This window comes from Poecilia reticulata, linkage group LG3 (assembly GCF_000633615.1).
Source record: "Poecilia reticulata strain Guanapo linkage group LG3, Guppy_female_1.0+MT, whole genome shotgun sequence".
In the NCBI taxonomy this organism is placed as follows: domain Eukaryota; kingdom Metazoa; phylum Chordata; class Actinopteri; order Cyprinodontiformes; family Poeciliidae; genus Poecilia; species Poecilia reticulata.
In genome coordinates this window covers 20,397,358-20,417,187 of record NC_024333.1, presented here as the reverse complement: position 1 = coordinate 20,417,187, position 19,830 = coordinate 20,397,358, and the positions used below count along the sequence as shown (strand labels likewise).

The 19,830-nt window shown below is 40.2% G+C and overlaps 1 protein-coding gene across 4 annotated transcripts in view; it reads right to left on the bottom strand.

The window, feature by feature from the left end:
* Positions 1–2,529: 2,529 nt before the first annotated feature.
* The window catches only part of furina (furin (paired basic amino acid cleaving enzyme) a), an 82,645-nt gene continuing 65,344 nt past the window's right edge, over positions 2,530–19,830 (bottom strand). For all 4 annotated transcript variants that reach the window (XM_008405438.2, XM_008405439.2, XM_008405440.2 and 1 more), the window contains exons 10-16: positions 18,582–18,682; positions 17,428–17,531; positions 15,228–15,345; positions 11,977–12,156; positions 11,769–11,893; positions 9,605–9,727; positions 2,530–7,064 (exon numbers count right to left, since the gene is read on the bottom strand). In XM_008405438.2, the coding sequence (XP_008403660.1) occupies positions 6,478–7,064; positions 9,605–9,727; positions 11,769–11,893; positions 11,977–12,156; positions 15,228–15,345; positions 17,428–17,531; positions 18,582–18,682 (1,338 nt within the window). In that variant the 3' untranslated portion in view covers positions 2,530–6,477. The remainder of the gene's footprint in view (positions 7,065–9,604; positions 9,728–11,768; positions 11,894–11,976; positions 12,157–15,227; positions 15,346–17,427; positions 17,532–18,581; positions 18,683–19,830) is intronic.

Here is a 19,830-nt window from a genome sequence, read left to right as displayed (position 1 = left end):
TTTTTTGACTGAGCACAGCATTAAAGCCGGCCTTTTGCCGTTACTTCAATTTATGAGATGGTTTTATTGTTGAGTGCAACCTCCCTGCTGTAAACTCCTCCACAAAATTACACCGACCATAAATTAGAAGCACTTTCATTAGACAAGCTATGGAGGTGAAGAGGCAAGATTCACTCTGCAAACACAGACCACAGAGGAAACGGCTGCAAAACGTGTTCATGCGCTGCATGCACAAAACTTGGACATGGGGTTAGATTACTAGACAGTGTCCACTGGCCCTCAGGGGCCACGGTTCCGCACGGTTTAGCTCTCATGACTCTAAGATTTAAATCTCTGAATTACTTCCCTGGCCTGTTTCCAGGTTCTCTGGAACCTGTTCTTTAAATTCAGCTGTGTTGAACCAGAGAAACATCTGAAGCATGCAGGACTCCAGCTCCGAACGACTGGCGGTGGACGTCACTGCTGCAGGATCCGGACTTCATCATATTTAGCCTTTGAATGCCACATCAGAGTCACTCAAGATAAATGACACACCAGTTCTTGATGTACCAATTCAAGTATTTGGTTTGGTAAAGTGGTATAATAAAAGACAAACATTTCACATGAATTTAAAAAGAAATGCTCACATAGCAGCTAATCCCTCACTGTTAATTTTAAGCTAAGCTGCATCAAGAATAAATCTACCACACTTCCTTTTCTTAAGCCACTTCACATTCTATATATCGTCTCAGTTTTTATTCTAATTTAATGGCACAAATTACAATCTAAATACACAAGACTTACAGCTTTGCATATCTTTGCAGTAAGAAAAGACTATTTAAGGTAACTATTTTTTTTCTCCTAAATATTTGCATTTCTACGGCAAGATAGCTCTGCAACTTAGAGCACTTAGCTTGCAACCCTATGTGAATTTTTATGTATTTTTTAAAGTGCTCTTGATTACCAAACACTGGTGGGAAATGTGCTTCATTATAAGACTGCAAACAGCCTGTGTGTCTGTGGTTTAGCCTCCTTGTGAAGAGTCTTCATCATCCTCTGCTGGGTAAATGTGAAGTCAGCATAGTTCAAGTAAACCTTCTTTAACACTTTTGAATTGACCTTTTGTGATATTTTATGAGTTTCAGATTTTAGTGCTGAAAGTATCTTTATATTCTGGTAAAAATGTCTATGTGGGGAAGAAGTTCCTTGAATTTCCCATCTGTCATTGCTAAAAATGGAAAAAGTCCAAAAGCAGAAATAGATTTTTAAAATTCTGTTTTTTTTTCACTTATTTACCCATTACCAACTTCATGACTTGACATTTATTCTGCAGCTTTTTGAGCGGCAACAATTGGTCTACGGCTGGGAACTACTGGAATATAAAAAAATAAATAAACCAAGTAAATTTACTCATTTTAAATAACAAGGTGTTTTTTTAATATAAGGCAACAGCTCTCACAGTTTCAGTTAAATTATTCTGCTGCATAAACTTGGTAATTTTAACTCAAAATGTATTTCGGTACATTATTAATTCACTGGATGCACAAAGGCAAGGAAGAAAGGTTGAGTCACAGCTTCAGCACCGTGTTTATTTCAGTTTACCAACATGTTCTTCAGGTGCTGCAGGATTCTCAGAGCTCAAATTTAAATACAAAACACAAACTTTCATTAGGAAATATAATGCGGCAGGGTTTAAATAACTGATAAGAGACTTCAAAAGAAGGAAAACAGGAAAAAGAAAAAGAAAATATGGATGGTAAGAAAGTTGAGAGAAAGAAAGAAATGGCACAGGGAAGAAAATGTTTGACTGGAAGAAAGAGAAATTAAAAACAAGGGGGAAAGAAAATACATGGGCCGAGAGGAAGAGAGACAAAGGAAAGGAGAGGAAAAAACCCAATGAAGGGAAGAAGGGAACAGAAGTACACAAAGATGAGGAAAAGGGAAAGACATGAAGACGAGGAAAAAAATGGCAAGAATGGAAATAAGTGAAAGACAAGGAAGAAGCTAAGGTAGAAATGAAAGGTGCAAAAAGGAGGAGACAAAGGACAAAAGAGGAAAAAAGATGTAAGGGAAAGGAAGGAAGAAAATGGAAGAAGGCAAGGAAGACAGGAGTCAAGCAAGGAAGAAAGGGAGGAAGGACATGGAGAAAGAAAGAAATGAAGGGAAAAACAAGAAAAATTAGAGGAAGTACACAAAGGGGAAAAGTAAAGGATACTGACGAGAAATGGTTTGAGGAAAAAGGGAAAGAAAGAAAAGCACAAAAGGAAGGTACAAAAAATGATGATAGGCGAACACAATGATGACAGCTTCAAAGTACACAAGGAAAGGAAGGACACAAAAACGGAAAGAAGAAAGGACATGAGTCAGACAAAAGGGAGGAAGGACAGAAGAAAAGAAATGAGTAAAATGAAAATGTAGAAAAAAGAAAACCAAGTGAGTGAAAATAGTCTGAAAATATTTTTTCTCTCGAGGCCTTGGAAATGCTGATTAAAATTGCATATTTTTCCCAACAGCACAGGAACCGTGAAAACAAAACGAGTCAAGACGCGCTTAAATTTGCATAGATCTTTATTTTTAGTAGAATCTATAATTGACATCAATTAAATAAAAAGGAGAAAACAAAAGAAAAACATCTTTAAATTACAAGAAAATTACACTGCACCGTTCATATAGTACAAAAATAGGCCTTATTTTAGAGTTATGTCCCATGTAGGATAGTCATTCTTGTACATTAATCATAGGTCACAAATCTGTAAGGTACTGTGTGCAGCCACAGGTCAGGATCCTCACCTGGAGGCGGGAGGAGGTCAAAGGAGTGGACTGAGACGGCTCCTCCATCGCAAAGTGTTTCGCTTCGACTTTAACAAGCATGTGCGCGCAGATCCGGTTCAGCCCTTAAGGTCATGGCGATGGGATACATTCTACCTCCTCCCTCCACGGCTGCTCAACAGGCAACATGTCGTCACGGATCACCGATGGGTTTCAACTAAACGCAGTTACAGGAGGACGGCGGGACGAACCGACCTGGAGGCGACACGTTCTAATACGAAACAGACAGCATCTGAATGATTGTCTTTGGTTATGCCAAAGATATTGCTCCCACCGAATACGTCCGAGTTCGTGTGGACAACTTCAGACTACATCCTAAAAACGGGGACAGGAGCAACACCGAGCTCCGAGTGACAGCATTAAAACGACGTGATGGGTTTTATCTTTATAATCAGAAAAGAAAAATAACTAGCATCAAACTGATTTTTTTTTGTTTGTCAGCGTTTAACAGCTTTGAGCTTTAATGCCAGCGAGGTGAGGGGGGTGCGGGGGGGGGGCTTTACAGTCATGAAAAAGCTGCTTTCTGGGGCTATTAGCGCACCGCTTTCCTTTTTAGTGTGTACTTTATATCACATGGTGTCAGTGAAAGCTGCTGATGGGCTTCAGCAGCTCAGGAAGCACGAGCTAATTAATGCTGCCGCCATTCAGGAGTTTCTCTAAAAGTTAAACCCTTGAATGAGAAAAGTGAGAATTGGTTAAGAGTTGTTGAGTTGTAGTGAATACATCAACCTAAGACGAAGGAAAAATAAATCAATCTGCGAGCTTTAATGGGCTCCGAAATGTGGCAAAGAAAGAGTTTGAAGCGGGAAAAGGCAAAGTGCGTTTTTCATTATAGTTCTTCAACATTCAGATTTTAATTGGAGCCTGTTTTGTTGCCCATTTTCTGGTGTTTTGTACAAAGCCGGCTGAGTCTGAGGCCGGAGCTCTGTGGAGACCAATCAAAGCATTAATGGCGGTAGGCATCAAAGTTCATCACAAAAAGCAACAACTGTAACGTCTTTGTTGCTTTTGAGAGCGTTTTCCACCAGTGCCGCTCTCATGGGTCTCCTTCCAGTTCAGAAGTGACCACACTGCAGAAACACAAGATCTTACCGCGTATTTTTCGTCTAGTTTCTGAGGCTCATATGTCAGTACACGTTAAAAAAGACAAAACTATMYTACAAGTAACTAATCGGCAAGATACAGGAGAATAAGGGAATAATTCCTTAATATTGATGCTAAATTACAAGTTTCAATGGCAGATTATTTCACTTATAACATGAAAAAATTTGTCGGAATAATTTGTCAGTTGAACTGGTGCTTTTTAATCAGTATTAAGGAATTATTGACATAAGAATAGCTCCTACGTCATGCTGAAAAGCTACTGGTAAGTTAGCTTTCTCTTATTTCTAGTGTACTAAGATATTTGCATTAGAAACTAGACCAAAAATACTTGGCAAGATTTTGCATTTTTGCAGAGCAAACATGTGGCCAACTGAGGGGATTTTATGGTGTTTGACAGCCTCCACACTAATATACCTGCTTCCCTCAGCTCAGTTTCTGCAACACCTGTGAAGACTTTACAACACCAGTGGTTAAATTAGAAGCTAAAATCGATTTGTTTGTATGCCTTTGCACCCTCTTGCACTCAAGACAAGGAAATTGATTGTCAGTGACATAAACGTAAGAGAAAAAAACCAAAACAACAACAACAAAAGAGTGAGATCCAGAAGGAGACGCCCCATTTAGGGATGGAGAGCAGAAACGCCCCGGTTGATTTAGCACTTGAATGCCAGCCATTTTCATCTGTGAACATTTCATCTTAAAGCCCACGTGTGACCACGCATGATGCCGATCCTCACAGGCAATGCATTTACGAGAACAGAGGAGTTTCCAGGAAAGTGGAGCTGACAGTTTCTGATTTACTTTCACCCTTTCCCTTCTAAAACATGAATTCAGCACGCGCACCCCGTCACCTAAATCACCACAGAGAAGATTTTCATGCCTAACCCACATTTAAATTCACCTCTGTAATTAACAGCTCCTCTAAGAGTCTACGAAGCCTCGCTGTGGGATATGAGAGGTAGATAAAAGGATGAGCAGCTGCAGTTTTCTGTGCACGCCATCATCTGGAAACCTCTCCCAGCAAGCTTCAGCATTTTTTTGTGCAGAAATTTAAACAAAAAAAAGGAAGAAAACAAAAATCAACATGGCTATAATGGATTAAACGACGAGATGCTTATTTCATATGATTACAGCTCAGGAAGGGAAAAAAAACAAAACTGATATCACTTAAAGAGAAATGATATTAATAAAATCTCTTCGCTGTAGTATCATTTGGAGTATAAAGTACGCCGACTTGATGAGGATTTGAATTTCTGATTGGATGAGGATTGGAGTGCAGAGACACTGATGAGCAGAGGAGCGTCGACGTGGGACTTTAATCAATACTCGAGATCTGGAGAGCGGAGCCGAGAGCGGAGGGAAGAAAACGTCACTTCAGAGGCCAGGTGAGTCAGGTGACACTTTACATCCTGACGCACGAAGCCGCATCCAGTCGTTACGGCAAGAGGCCGGTGTTTGTGGGGCTGATTCGCTCTGACAGCAGGGGAGAGCCTTGATGTATTGTTACGGCGTCGGCTGAGTCGAGGAATCAATCACAGGTAAGTCAACACCTGCCAGCTGCTTTGAGGCTCACACACGCGCGGCAGCGCCCTCGGCTGATTGACCTCTCACCCCTGAGGACGTGCGCATCAGAATCAGCCATTAAACGTCTATGGTTGAGTGTTTGAGATTCTTATCTTTTGCTTTTTTTTGGCTTTATTTTGTTTTTTTTGTCCTAAAGTGCAGAAAATGTGAGGCTGTAATCTCTTTTAGTTATTTCTTTTAGTTATTTCTTGCTTTTTAAACTATTCAATTTAAATTCTTATCGCTAGTTACGCTTTTGATTCGAATGCGCTCGAGAGGCGCGACTCCCTGCTAAAATGTTGGATTTTGCTGCACCGGTTTCGAATCCTGATGTCAACAAACACTGTGGAGAGAATAAATGTTTTTAAGTGAATGCCTCTTTAATAACCGTCAGTTTGTCATCAGCTAAAATAATAAACGACAGGAAGCGCTTTAAACTAGGGGCGCGACGCTCCATGCTGCTCATCAGACCTCGACACCCTTTATTATGCAGGCTCACTCATTCAGAAATGCACACGCACACAAAATCATCTCTTACTCTCACATTCAAAAATCTCATCTGGCTACTGCACTGAGACTAATGGAAGGTAGAGGGAGGAGGGGGAAAAAGGCAGGGAGACGCAGTAAATGATGAGCAATTGTTTACTGTAACAAAGAGGAGCTGGAGGGAAATGAACTCTGCACCAACAGATGCTGTTAGTGATTGGAGGCTTGGAGGAGGGAGACACCTGAACAGAAATGCAGCCAAGTGTGAACAGAGCGAAAAGCTTAGGCCATCCCCAGTTTTCAAAAACAGCAGCTTCCCACCAAGGCTCCCACAACCAAGTGAGGCCACTTCCTAAAAGCAGATGAGGATCTGATAAGATGGAAAGAATAAAATTAACTGGGTGTATGTGCGGATGAGACTGAGCACAGCAAACAGCCCTGAAGTGTCGGACAGATGGAGAGGAGAGGAGTTTAAAAGTAGAGCAGGAGGAGGAGGAGGAGGGACTTATGAAGGCATTAAAGAGCACTTTGTGTTTTGATAAAGGCAGTTCTCTCGTTGTGGACGTCGAACTCTTCATTTTCTGAGTCGGTGTTCAGTCCGTCGTCCCCCCAAACCGTCGGGATGCCGCGGTACGACACCACCCTTCCCCCCCTCAGGGTGAAGCCGCCACCGGCCTCCAGCGAGGGCAGCTTGATGAGCGTGCCGGAGCGCAGCTGCAGCATCAGGAAGACGCCCGCGAAGGTCGTGATGATGGCCATGCAGCTGAGCACGGCGACGGTGATGGGCAGCTGAGAGTCGCGCTTGAACCAAGGCTTCCGCTCCTCCATGAAGACCCCCGGCGACTCGCGCATGGAGTGGTTGAGGCGCAGGCAGGTGCCCGAGATCTGGTTGAGGGAGCTGTGATCGGGGCAGGTCAGGCAGAACGGGGGGCTGAGGCTGCTGCAGGTGACGCAGGGAGACGGGCACGGCAGGCAGGCCGGGACGGAAGCTGGCTGGATGTAGTTCCCCACCGCGTATTTGAGGGGCTGGGTGCCCACCGCGAAGCCCGCAGGACATTCTTTCACACAGCCCTGCTGAAAGAGGTAGTAGCCAGGGTTGCACTCTGTGGCGGCGAGAGAGACAGAAACTGAAATCAGCAGCTGCACTCAATATTTACCCCGGTGAGTCAGAGCAGCCAAAAACAAGGAATAAAAAAACCTACAGAGCTGGGGCCAGTCATTAATTTAGGAGTCTCAAGTGTTTTCACTCAAGTTCTAAACATTAAACTTCAGTTAAACAAGCGGTCACATTACAGAGTATTTTTAGTTTTCAACAAGTTATTTGACTCCAAGTCAAGTTAGTGTATTTATTAGAACAGAGTAGAAACGGCCTTTATTGTTCCGCAGAGGGGAAATCGAGATGCAACAGCACCATCAGATATAAAGGTTCACACACAAAAAAAAGTTCCTAAAGTGTTAAAAAGAACATGTGCAAACATCAATAAGTATTTAAATACTTATTGATTTTGTTTATGGCTGTAGAGTCTAATAGTTGTGGGGAGGAAGGATCTGTGACAAGGCTCCTTTGTGAATTTAGGATGCAGCTATTTGTATCCATAGGTTGATTTTAACCAACGGTCCCCAGACATACATTTCAACATACACAAATATGACAAACTGGAAGCAGAAGTGGATAAAAAAAATGTTTACCAGAAGGAAACACAAAAAGCTATATAATCCGTTTATCTGAGTGGTAGGTGCTGCAACAAAACAGTGTTTAAATGTTGATGTTTGAAACGCAGAAAACTTTTTCATAAGGAAGAAAGTGAAACTGTGTAAAGAGTTTGACTCGTCGAAACTGGACCAGCCAACCACTGGATCCGTAGTTATTTCCCAGAACAAATAGGGAGGGAAGGAGGAACTAGTCATTTTGTGCCTTTGCCGATTTAGTTGTTCAACTTTGTTGAATGAGATTTTATTGTTTGTCACAAGACGATTCGTGCTGAACATCCATTACTTTGTGCCGACAGGTGCATGTTTCACAGCCGCTTTGAGAACCGACGGTCTAACTCTAAACTCATTTCTCAAACATTATTTATATTCTGCTATGAGTTAATGGCTTATGTGACAGCTATTAGTAACTTCAGGATATTTTGTTTTAATCTGCAGTCATGTTTAGCATCAACTATTATAAATGGAAACAGACAGTAGTACAAAGTTTCAAATTGAATGCTCAAATATAATTTGAGCATTTTGATGTCAACTTAGCTCCACAATTAATACAAATGCTTCACTGACAATAAAAATAAACAGATACATCTTAGTTTAAGTACAAAATGGTTTCTTTAGAGGTAGAAAATGATAGTAGGAAAGGACAAAGTAGCAATAAGTTTGAATTTTGGTGAATTGACCTGATGTCAGTGAGAGTCTAAAACTGAATTAATAAATCAGTGCTGATGCTGCACTTCATATTAAATATTAAACAAATATAACGTTAGAAATATTCTGTCCTTTTTCACTTCAGGTTACAAGAATCCTACTGAAGCAACGGCTTTTATTTATTTACACTACTGCTTTTCTATTACTTAATATTTAACAGCTTTTAATCAATTTTAATACAACCAATGCTTAAGACGTCCTTTAGAGAAAAGTCAGGATGTCACTTCAGACTGGGTAAATATGATGATATTTTTCAGCATTTGATTTTTAAACCAGGATCAAGAACAGGTATCTCTTTGGGTCATTTACGCAAGCATTTAAATTTGATAGGCTTCATGATTAAGAATCTTATGATTTTATCAGTAAAAAGGCTATTTAGATATTTTGACTCAAGTTCACATCTTCGAAGAAATAAACCAAAGTGCGTTTGTCTTCAGTTCAATTAATTTTTGGGCTGGTTGGTTTAGATTCCCTTTTTCTTATTTCAGTGAAAACATTTTCTGCCTTCTGAGTGCAGCATGTAAAGACAGCAGAGACATTCCCAAATAAAGCCGGTCCAGGTACAGATCACTGCCTACAATGATCATCAGCAGCGTGAAAGCAATAGAGCTGAAAAAAATGTGGCTTGAACACGGCAGCATTTTAGCATCTAGGGGAAGAAAATAACATAATTGTGATTCAGCTGTCATGCAGAACTCTGTTCCGGAGATACGTAATTATCATAACGTTCTGTCTGAGATGATTCAAATACACGATAATTGCATTCAGTCAGCACTCGAGTGCCAGCATGCATGACCCTGAGACAGCCTGTAGGGGTCAGACTGTCTCCACCTCCGTCAACATGCAGCTGGATTCAGACTGGGCTCACTGGGAGCGTGAAACCTCGACCGTAGCAATATTTGTATTGGGAAGAGCGGAGAAGAGCTTTAAATTAAAATGAGATTAGCCAAGAGACCTCAGGTGAAGATTATCTGATCTCATCAGAGGTTAGCTATTCATTTAAAACACTGACGATGAGGTCAAGGCCCCACGCTGGCAGGAGTGTGGAGAAGATCTGAGTGGTGCTGCTGTAGAAACGCCAAGCGGGCGGGTGCAGCTGAGCACAAGCTATCGCATGTTGGGGCTTTCACACCAACGCGCTTCTTTTTATCTGTTCCATCCGCCCTCTGACTGCTGCGACTTCCTGCGAGGAGTTAACCGGGGGGGGGAAGACGACGGGTCTTACCGATGCATTTCATGCTCAGATCCAAAGTCTTGCATATGTCGTTGTTGGACTGGGGCTGTTCAGAGGAGTTGGAGGATGGTGAGCCGGTGCCGTACAGCACCAGGGTGAACTGGGTCAGGGTGCCTAAAATGAGATGAGGAGATAAAAACAGAAATTAGAAGTAGGCCTGTCAGAAGCTGTAAGGCTGCCGCGCATCCCGGGGGATTCTGGTAATTGTATTCTCTTGATATTCCTGACAGAACATGACTCTGCGACACATTTCAACAGAGCAGCTCCCCTCTGTGACCAAGTTCAGTTACTGAAAGGATCTACACACAAAAAGACTAAATAGTAAGACTTTAGTGAATAACTCTGGACTAATGGACCTTTTTCTGGTTGTTTATCGAGTTGTGGGTGAAGCAGCTTTGTTTATTAAGCATTGAGAGTTGGATGTCAAATCCAAAGGCAAACATAAAAACACCTTTTTGCTTTAACTTATGCTGCCTCGTGTCCTCCTTGCACTGGTGACCTAGAAATTGTTCCCTGCCCACGATCCTGAGCCATCTTTCAATCCCTTAAAAGCACCTTGAGGAGATGAGGACAAAGGAGGCTTCAGGAGAAGCTTAGAGCTGAGAAATCAAAGGTGCATCCTTCCTTCAATGTTTTTTTTTTTTTTTTGACATTCTCCCCGAGATGATGCAGAAATGCGTATTAGTATAATGAAAACACCCACAAGTTGTTTACTTCGGTGTTCCCATGCAGAAGAACAGAAATCAACAGGTAAACTGGCTGCTGTAAGGCAACGCAGTTTAAACTAGACAGAGAGAGCAAAGGCACCTCGGCTTCAAGAGCCACTTGATCTCTAATCGCCTTGCGGTGAACCTTGACCCTCTTAGCCGAGGTCCAGACACAACAAATTACAATGAGTTAAAGAATCTTAAATAATGGCTGTCAGACCTATGTTTTTGTACATTTTWAAATTATTTTTACACATTGAAAAACTAAAAAAACAACTCAAGTCACATCAGTATCACAAAAAGGTGAACAGAAAAAACAAATCTCATCTTTGCATTTATTCAGTTCATTTTGAACCCTCCCTATACTTGGGTTTCAGACACAAATACTACTCTGTATGYAAAACTTTGTATTTCATTTTGTCCAATTCTTAAAGAATCCTTCCATACGTAAATTCACTGAAGAGGTCATTCTACACATTTCATAAATGTATTTAATGATTCCAATTCATTCCTCTTTTATTACAGGGTCCTTATTTTGCCATTTACTCATAATTGCAAAATGTTAGTTTTGTCAAATATTTGTCTGCTAAATTAGTTTACTACACATACTCCCAGGTGTGTGGGGTAAAAACCATATTCTATATTCTGAATAAYGATTAAGTGAGTCGGTAACACTTTATTTGAAGGGGGGTGAATAAGACTGACATAACACCTGTCATAAACATGAATAAGCCTTCATGAATATCTATGACTGTTGTCAAAAATCATTACTGTTTAAACTTTACCTTTAATAACATAAAGATACYTAATTTTTAAASTGCAATCAGTAATACTTTTATAACAAATTTATAGAAGTAATGATTTCTTGGTTAATGTCAAGTTGTCATAACAAAGACATTTTGAATAATGTCAACTTTGTATTAAAAGTGTCATAATTTACTGAATGACGCTTTATGACAACAGTCATAAATATTCATGAAGACTTATTCATGGTCATGACAGGAGTTATGTCATGTTTATAACGATGTCATGTCAGTCTTATTCACCCCCCTTCAAATAAAGTGTTACCAGTGAATCATGCTAGCCAACTCCTGCCAATAAGGCTGGAGAACTTGACAAACCCAAAAAAYATGAATGTGATCTGCCATATGGTTTCCACATTCCCTTCAACAACTGGCGTTTTGCTTGATTTCAGGTGTAATAAAAAAAATRAAAAATAGTGACGGTGAGGTATAGTTACAGGAATTTTATATCAAGCCATTCATCTTCAATTATAATTKCTCCTATTTCTTATTTTGATTTAATGTAAAATGCAGAAATTGTGTTRGGTTCCTGCAAAGATGAATATATTCTTTTGACTAATCGTGTGTTAATCTTACTTAATATTATGGCCGATTCTTATAAATCAAATAAATCAGATTTTACAAGTAGAAAGAAATCTGCTTTACCGTAGTCACTGGCGCCGGCGACATTCTCAATCTCCAGTCTCCACACGCCGCTGGGGTTCTCGTCCCAGGAGTGGGTAGTCATGAACGCCCAGTCGTTGAAACCCTCCGACGAGTAGTCATGAGGCCTGCAGGGAACCAAGGAAGCAACTGCGTTAAAAAGGTTTGTCCACTGGGACTGAATGCGTCCATATTGTGGCGTCGCTGGTACCTTGGGTGGAGCAGGGTGGAGCGCGTGCCGGCGGGACTAATGAGGTGGATGGCCAGGTTCCCCCTCCGGTTGTAAGTGAGGGTGAGCCGGGCCTGGACGTGCTCTAATGAGGTCACATAGCTGTCTGAGCCCAGGCAGGCRTCCACGTTTTTGTCAATCGACAAATGGCTGCCAATGTTCCTGCGGGGCCATAACAGAGTCGGTCAGGAACAAACATCATCTTTGCTTCGTTGGATTTTTTWWATTTTTTTTATTAAAGTTTTTCTTTTGTCGCAAATTAGAAAACGGAGYAAGATTTGGCTGCTGTGAGGGACTGTGAAGGGTGAAGAGGATTAATGCCTTAGAACCTGTAGCACCGCTGTTCTCAGGCGGGTAAAGCATCAAACGCTCCTTCTTTCCTTCACCTCAAATCCTCTTAGGAGATTAGACACATCCACAACCGTTCTGAGGAGGACCGCAGCACCGGGCTTCGGATCCACAGATGTGAACATCTTTCAACAGCCGGAGTGATTCTTAAACCTCACATATTGCCTCAAAAACAAAGCCTGCCTCTAGTTTCGGTYCAAACATGTACACATATTTTAATCTCCATTAAAGGATTGCCTGCAGTAAAACACCTTTGACCCGTAAAGCAGCTTTACTTCGGAAAAGACATCTACAAGCTGAACTTAAAGCACAGTGGGGGAGTGATAAAATGCAGCTCTGTAACCTGTAATTAGTTTCTTTAAAACCGGAAAAAAATTACACGCACAATTTCTTTTCAAACCAGATCTGTAACCTGCAAATCATTTAGGATACAAGCTCTAAAAAGTCATCAAAGTCTGCTGCAACCAATGACAGCTCACACAGGGCCTGAGATCCTAATAAACATAAAGCAGTTRCCTTCCACTGTCACCACATGCTTCCTCTACAAATTGTCTAAATTTGTAAATGTTGYTAAAACCTTAGACACTTGAACTCACMGAGTTCCTTTAAATCCTGTTTTAAAAACACACCTGCTTAAAGTTACCTTTGACTCATAATAACTGGAACATGGAYCAATATATATAATGTATATTTGCTTGATTTTGATCAAGCAAATATAGACGCATTTGACAAAATGAAATGTTTACCGCTTGCTTCACAGTTGGTTACTGTATGATGTTTTCATGGTGTGATGCAYTTTGTTGCCAAAATATGCTATACAAATAACTTGACTTACTTCAATTCTTAGAGCTTCTTTAGATATAATTTATTAMCCATTAGCATAAAAGTAAACTGGCTATCTGTACTGTACAATAATTAGGATCCTTGTWCTGCCATAAACTAAACTGATTTTTACTGATTTTGGACTGAACTGGATCGTGCATACAGTAATTGCATATGAATTTTTAAAGTGCCTAGAGATGTCATCTGCTGTAATTTAGTGCTGTATAAATAAACTAGATACTGGTAGGGCTCTTTAACCTTGTTTTATATAGTTATTTTCCTACTATGATTTGTTTTTTTAATAATCACCCCCTTTGAGCCATTTTCCCCAAAGGCAACACCTCTGTCTCCCTCTTCTGTCAGTGGGAGTAATTACACCCTTAATGGACGTGGTGGATATGAATAAGCCCCAACATAATGACGCTYGGCAGGCAGCACTTTAAAACACTGACTCTTGTCATAATGGTACCAAATGGTGGGAATTCAATATGAGGTATAAAGCAAACATTGAAGATATGAAGTTGATTTTTTTTCTCCCTTCTTGTGTTAAAGAATTTTATTTTTTTTAAATGTAATCAATCAAATGAAAAGCAGYAGATCAAGCCTCAACGGACAGAAATCGGTATCAGCCAGAAACTAATTCTTATTTCTTTTAAGTGTTTGTAAGACTTATTTTAGCAAACGAACGACAATTCTTTGAGCCAACCAAACGTGAGGYTTTGTGATGCTGCGGTTGGGTAACCTGGGAGAAACAGGAGAGTGTATCGAGACTATAAATCATCTGTTGAAAAGCTCCCAGAGAGCTTCCAGCTCATCCACCTGCTCTTTTCTCAAAATGCTCTCTCTCCCTTTTTACTCATGATTACTTGCAATCAGCATGTAAAATTCTCAGTAACAACAGAATGGATAAACCCATAAATTCATAACACATTCAGAGGTCACGAAGAGGGCATGAAATTCAGCTTATAACAAATCCAACCTTATTCAGTGGAGCTCAGAGGAGTTTTAGCAGTATTTTCTCCTTGGTTAAAAATCTATTTTTCAAGCATGAACACGGAAGCTGTCCGAATCACAGATTTTAGATAGCAGAGCAACAAACTGATGTTATTCAGCAAAACATTAAGAAGCCTTTTTGATGCGTTATCTATTACACAAGTACATCACTATCTGTGGCTGAGATAAATCCCTGCAATTATGGGCGAACAGACAATTTAATCAGATACAACTCTGTTCGCACAGCACTGCCAGCATGTAGTGGTAACAGGATAATTCCTTCTTCTAATCATTTTTTGCAAATCACTRTTGATAAGCGAGTCAGCTAAAAACCTAGAATGTAAATTGAATAACCTGCAGCTCCCAGACTCGACCATCTGCTCAAACCCAGCGAGACGAGTGACAGCGAGAGCGTAATGAACAGAGCATGTCACACAGAGTTTAGTCYGTGTCATCAGGAAGAGGGGTGGTGGTGGTGGKGGGGGGGRAGATGGCTGAAGAATAATACAGAACATGTAATTGGGAGAAGCCTGAGCTGACGAATGTCGGCGGAGGTTTTAATGAATGCCACCAGGTTGATGAAGATGAAGGCACAATATTTCACTGAATTGATGCATGAAGGCTCAATCAGACACAGACATCTCATTCACATGCATTTATGATGATGAAGCATTACAGCTTCACAAACTTGACTGATTCAACAAAATCCTGGGGCYGTTTTCCATGCTGAATCTACTCCATTGAAATTTTGTTGATTATTCTCCAAAGCAGTCATATTAATTCATTCTACGTGCAGCTACTCTTGCTTTCATCCTTTTCACTACAAATGTTGTGATCAATACAAAATGCAGACATAATGCTACAGTAAGTGCTCCCAGGAGCACATTTTGCTGAATCACACCTACTATGAAAATTGGCCAACTTGAACAGCTAATAACAGATTTGTTGTTTGAAATTAGTTTGCTCATTATTTTTTTGTCARATGGATCTTTTTTTTTTTATGTTTATTATCTGAAATGTTCAAACGAATTCAGCACGGTGAGACCTGTGGTCATGTACAGCATACAAACCTCGGCTCAGTGAGAATGGAGATCACACACTTTCTCTGTGGCCCCACATTTGTCCATGTCTTCGCCTGTGATACAATTGCACTGGCATCAAGYAGACCGTATCCATATGAATGACTAACTGCAGAAACAAAGAGAGAACAGAGATGAGATTTTCAGAGATGTCCTGAAGGTCTGCGCTGGTCCAGTTTTAGACACAGATTTCAACTTGATRCACGTTTTTAGTTCTCGTTCCATGGTCACGTTTTAGCATGTCGTTTTAGCATGAAGACTTTTGTGATTGCATTGATTGCACTTTTGGGCATCACAGGTCAAAAGATCATCATCTCTAGGTTAAAGCATTGGTTGGACATCAAAGATCCTGTCTTTTTGATGCATCACCAACAACTTCTTACGTTTGCCTTGGAGGTGCCACAAGGCTCCTTTGTCAGATCAGCTCTTTTTTTCTGTTTTCTCAGAATCATAACATTTCTTTTCATTTCTTTGAAGACTGCCAGGTTTTCTGTCCACTAAAGATCTTTGCTGACTGCTCTGATATCAGGAGATAATTGGAATCGGATTTCTCAGTCTTCATCACAATAAGACTTAAGTAAGGCTGTTCAGGTTCAGTCTCACCAGCAAATGCTTCAGCTTTGCCTCCCAAACCTCACTGGAGTAAATCAAATATTGAGGTGTGAGAATGGAGTCTTCTCAGACTCGATAGTCACGTTAAATGCACTGGTAAAATCCTGTTATTTCCAGTTTAATTGGTTGTCAACGATGAGTGTGTATTCTCTCTTGATGAAACACCGAAACACTAATCCTGCTTTTATAAGACTGTGTCTTGATTGCTGTAATGCTTCTTTGTGGAATTAGTCCATTTTCCATTTTTCATTTACAACTGCGAGCAAATGCCTGCAGTTGATTTTTAACTGGTACAAGCAAAAAAAAAAAAGGGAGCCTGTTTCTCCACTTTTGGCACCCCTTTCCCTGGCTTTTTTTTACTGCATTTCCTTTTTTTTTGTCTTTAAGCCTCTTAACAGTTGTGCTCCATTTTATCTGTCTGAACTGCTGCATTCTAATGTACCGTCTCATTCCCTCAGGTCAGAAGACCAGATGCTTTTATGTGTTCCAAAGATGTGATGAAACCTCAGAGGATGTAGAGATTTTCCTGTTGGAGATCCAAAACTGTGGAAGGCTTTGGTTTTGTATCAAGCAGGTAAATTTTCTTATGGTTTCTAAATCTCTGACTTTTAATCCAGTGTGAATTACTGACAGCGTCTTCAAGTTCATTTCCTCTCCATTCTACTTGTTCTAATCCTAGACTATTTTTTTTCTTCATAACATCCGGTGTTCCTGTGTGATTTATTTCTTATGTTTGGTTTAACTGTGCAGCACTTCAGTCAACATGTTTTACTTTTAACTGATTATAAACAAAAGACTATGGCACTGTATATAAAGTATTGTGAAAAAGTTTTAGGCAGGTGTGAACAACTGATGCGGACTAAGAATACTTTCAACACTGGAAGTGTCTAATTATTTTCACCATGTCTTTGCCTGTGATATAATTGCACTGGCATCAAGCAGGCTAAGTAAGCAGTGAAGTAAATTACCAAAAGAAAAATCTAAATCAGCAATATTTGGCGTAATCACCCATTAAGACAGCATCAACTTTTCAAGGTATTCTTCAAGTTTTTTTTTTTTTTGAAGAAACACACTGGGTCGGTTGTTGCAAACACCTCTCAGAACTAACCACATATTTGCTGTGGATGTAAGCTTTCTCAGCTCTTCTGTGCCTTCCTGATGGAATTGGACAATCCGTGATAATCTTGCAGCATCTGTCAGCCTTGAGTCCACCAAATATTGTGACCAAATCAGATGCAGCAAAAAACGTGTAAGAAACAAGCACCATGCTTCACTGTTGCCTACAGACACTCATTACTGTACTGCTCTCTGACCATTTGGTGAACAAACTGCCTTCAGCTGCAGCCAGATACTGGCAGATTTCTGAATCATGAGTACAAAGCACCTGCTGCCATTTTTTTTCTTGACCCCAATTGGGAGTCTTCCAGCCTCATACCATGTGAACGAATATGGCGTTTTCCTCTCTAACTCTCTCTTAATACCCACATCTGATCATACTTCTCTGAAAAGTAGATGCAACTCGAACTAACTTGTGATTGATTTAAGACTTACCAAACAAAAACAGATTATATTTCTGTACCTTTGCGTCCAACTCCATTGGTTCTCCAGTCATTGGCGAGCAGGTGAGCAGGCCGAGAAGTTTGCACAACCAGATGCTGCATGTCCCTCCAGGTGAGGTTTTTACTGGAACAAATGGAAATGGATGTTGGCACGTAAAAAAGGCACATACAGGCTAACATGTATAATAATACACGCTCTAGCTTGTAAATCAAGCTGAAGCTCCCAAAGATCAGGCTGCAGTTTTAACTTGCAGGTGGACAAATTATAAACAATGAGCTCAGTGTCCAGGCAGTCTCTTAAATCTTCAGCCAGCATGTGGTTTGAGGCTCATTTCAGCCCTTTGGCAAAACAAAGAAAAACTGATGAGTCTCTATTGTTATTCTTTCCTGCAGAACACTAAGATTTAACCGGCAAAAAAAGGGGTAAACACAGTCAGAGCCCGATTTGTCTCCCTTTCATTAACCTCATACAAGCTTTAAATTCATTATTGCTTTTTACTGCGGATTTGGCTTAAATGACGGCATTTTACAAAGTAACTCCAGCTAAACCCTTTCTCATCAAATTCATTTCCATCTACAGTTTTTCCCCTCAATCATTTCACTCTGCTGCAAGACTAATTACTTACATCCAGCCTTGTGCTGAACATATTTTATGACCGTCCATTAGTGCTGGGTGACCAGATAAGAATGATTAGCGCTCCGAGCTATTTGTAAAAGCACAATTTAAATATGCGGCAGGACGGCTTAAATAACTTTATATTTTAATTTTAAAAAATTGAAAAACAGCATCAAAATGAACGCTGGCAACACCAGCAGAGGTGACTTAATCCAACACGAAGGCTTTTAAAAAGTATCAATTTATTACTCTTTTTGAAATATTCACACTTTCTTTGCTGTCGGGAGTTTTCGAGCCACATGGCAGGAACTGATAACAATTGGCCATTAATTCAAGCTGCTTTGAAATCGAATTTACTCAAACTAAAAACTCTCAAACTGTCCCTATAAAAATGAATGCACAACTTAACGAGCTTGTGTACACATTTTTTAATTTTTTTCCCCTTTTTGTGCATTAGATTTACTTGATTCAAATTAACCTGAGTCAATACGTCAGAATTTAAATGAGGCAGTGCAGCTCACGGTCCAAACTCATAGAAAAGTGGTGATAAACACTTACTTGGCTTCTAGGGCGAGAGCGATGATCCCAGCAGCCAGTGGGGCGGAGGCAGAGGTGCCGGTGTGAGAGTCGGTACATTTGGATTTGAGGTCTGTTGTTACCTGAGGAAGAGAAGCGAAAAGCTGAGCAGATTGCTCCGTTCTGACAGTGCTGTGAAAATATATTAGCCGCCTTTACATTTGCTTCTTTTTTTTTTTGTTGCCATTTTCACTCACTTAAAAGTTTCAAACTAAATTTAACTAACACAGAGAATCAGCATAAAATGTCTCCTTTAAAAAACCAGTTGTGCCACCTGTGTTGGCAACAGCAGGCATCAAGAGTTATGATGACAGACGAGATTTTTTACGTCACTGTGGAGAAATTATGACCCACTCTTGTTATAGTTATTTTACTTCAGAAGTTTTTCCATAAGTGATGACCTGTACATACAATACCAAAGCAATCAGATGTAGGTCTAGGCTTTGACTAAGCCATTTTAAAACCGTCACATATTTGAGCTACACACCTAATGGTGTGTTTCAGATTACTGTCTTGCTGCTTAACCCAAGAGTGCTTGATTTTAAGGCGACAAAGCGATGAGTGAACATTCTGATAATAATTAAAGGATCCATTAACTCTGGCAAGTCATTCACATATTGAAACAGCAGCAAAGCCACAGATTATTACACTCTCAGCAATATGTTTGACTGTCATATTAATGTATTTTTTCCTCTTAGTTTTACGCCATATGTAACGAGGCACACCGTTTCCATTAAGTTCTTCTTTTGTGTGGTCAGTCCACAGAACATTTAGGAATAAAAAAAAAAAGTATTTCTCAGGTCCAAGATGCCTGTTTGTGTTCACTAAGCAGTGGTTTTCACTTTGGAAATCTTCCCTGGACGCCCTTTCTGCCCAGTCTGTTTTGTTTTATTGAATCGTGAACACTGACCTTAACTGAGGCAAATGAGGCCCGCAGTGCTTTAGATGTTGTTCTGGTTCTTTTGTGACTTCCTGGTTGAATCCAAATTGCTCCTTGGAGTAATTTTGGCCACTGTTAGAGGCTTACACTCTGTAACCCTTTCCAAACTAAGATATCAATGAGTTGGTTTCTGATCTGATCTTATGTTTATTTAGATAAGTGCATGACATCTTGCATTTTAAGATCCTTTAGCCTACTTCATGTCGCCAGAAAGGTTATATTCAAGTATTTTTCTTTATTATAAAGGCCTACAAAACAAAACAAAAAAAGTCTGGGTGTGGCCCGGAAAAT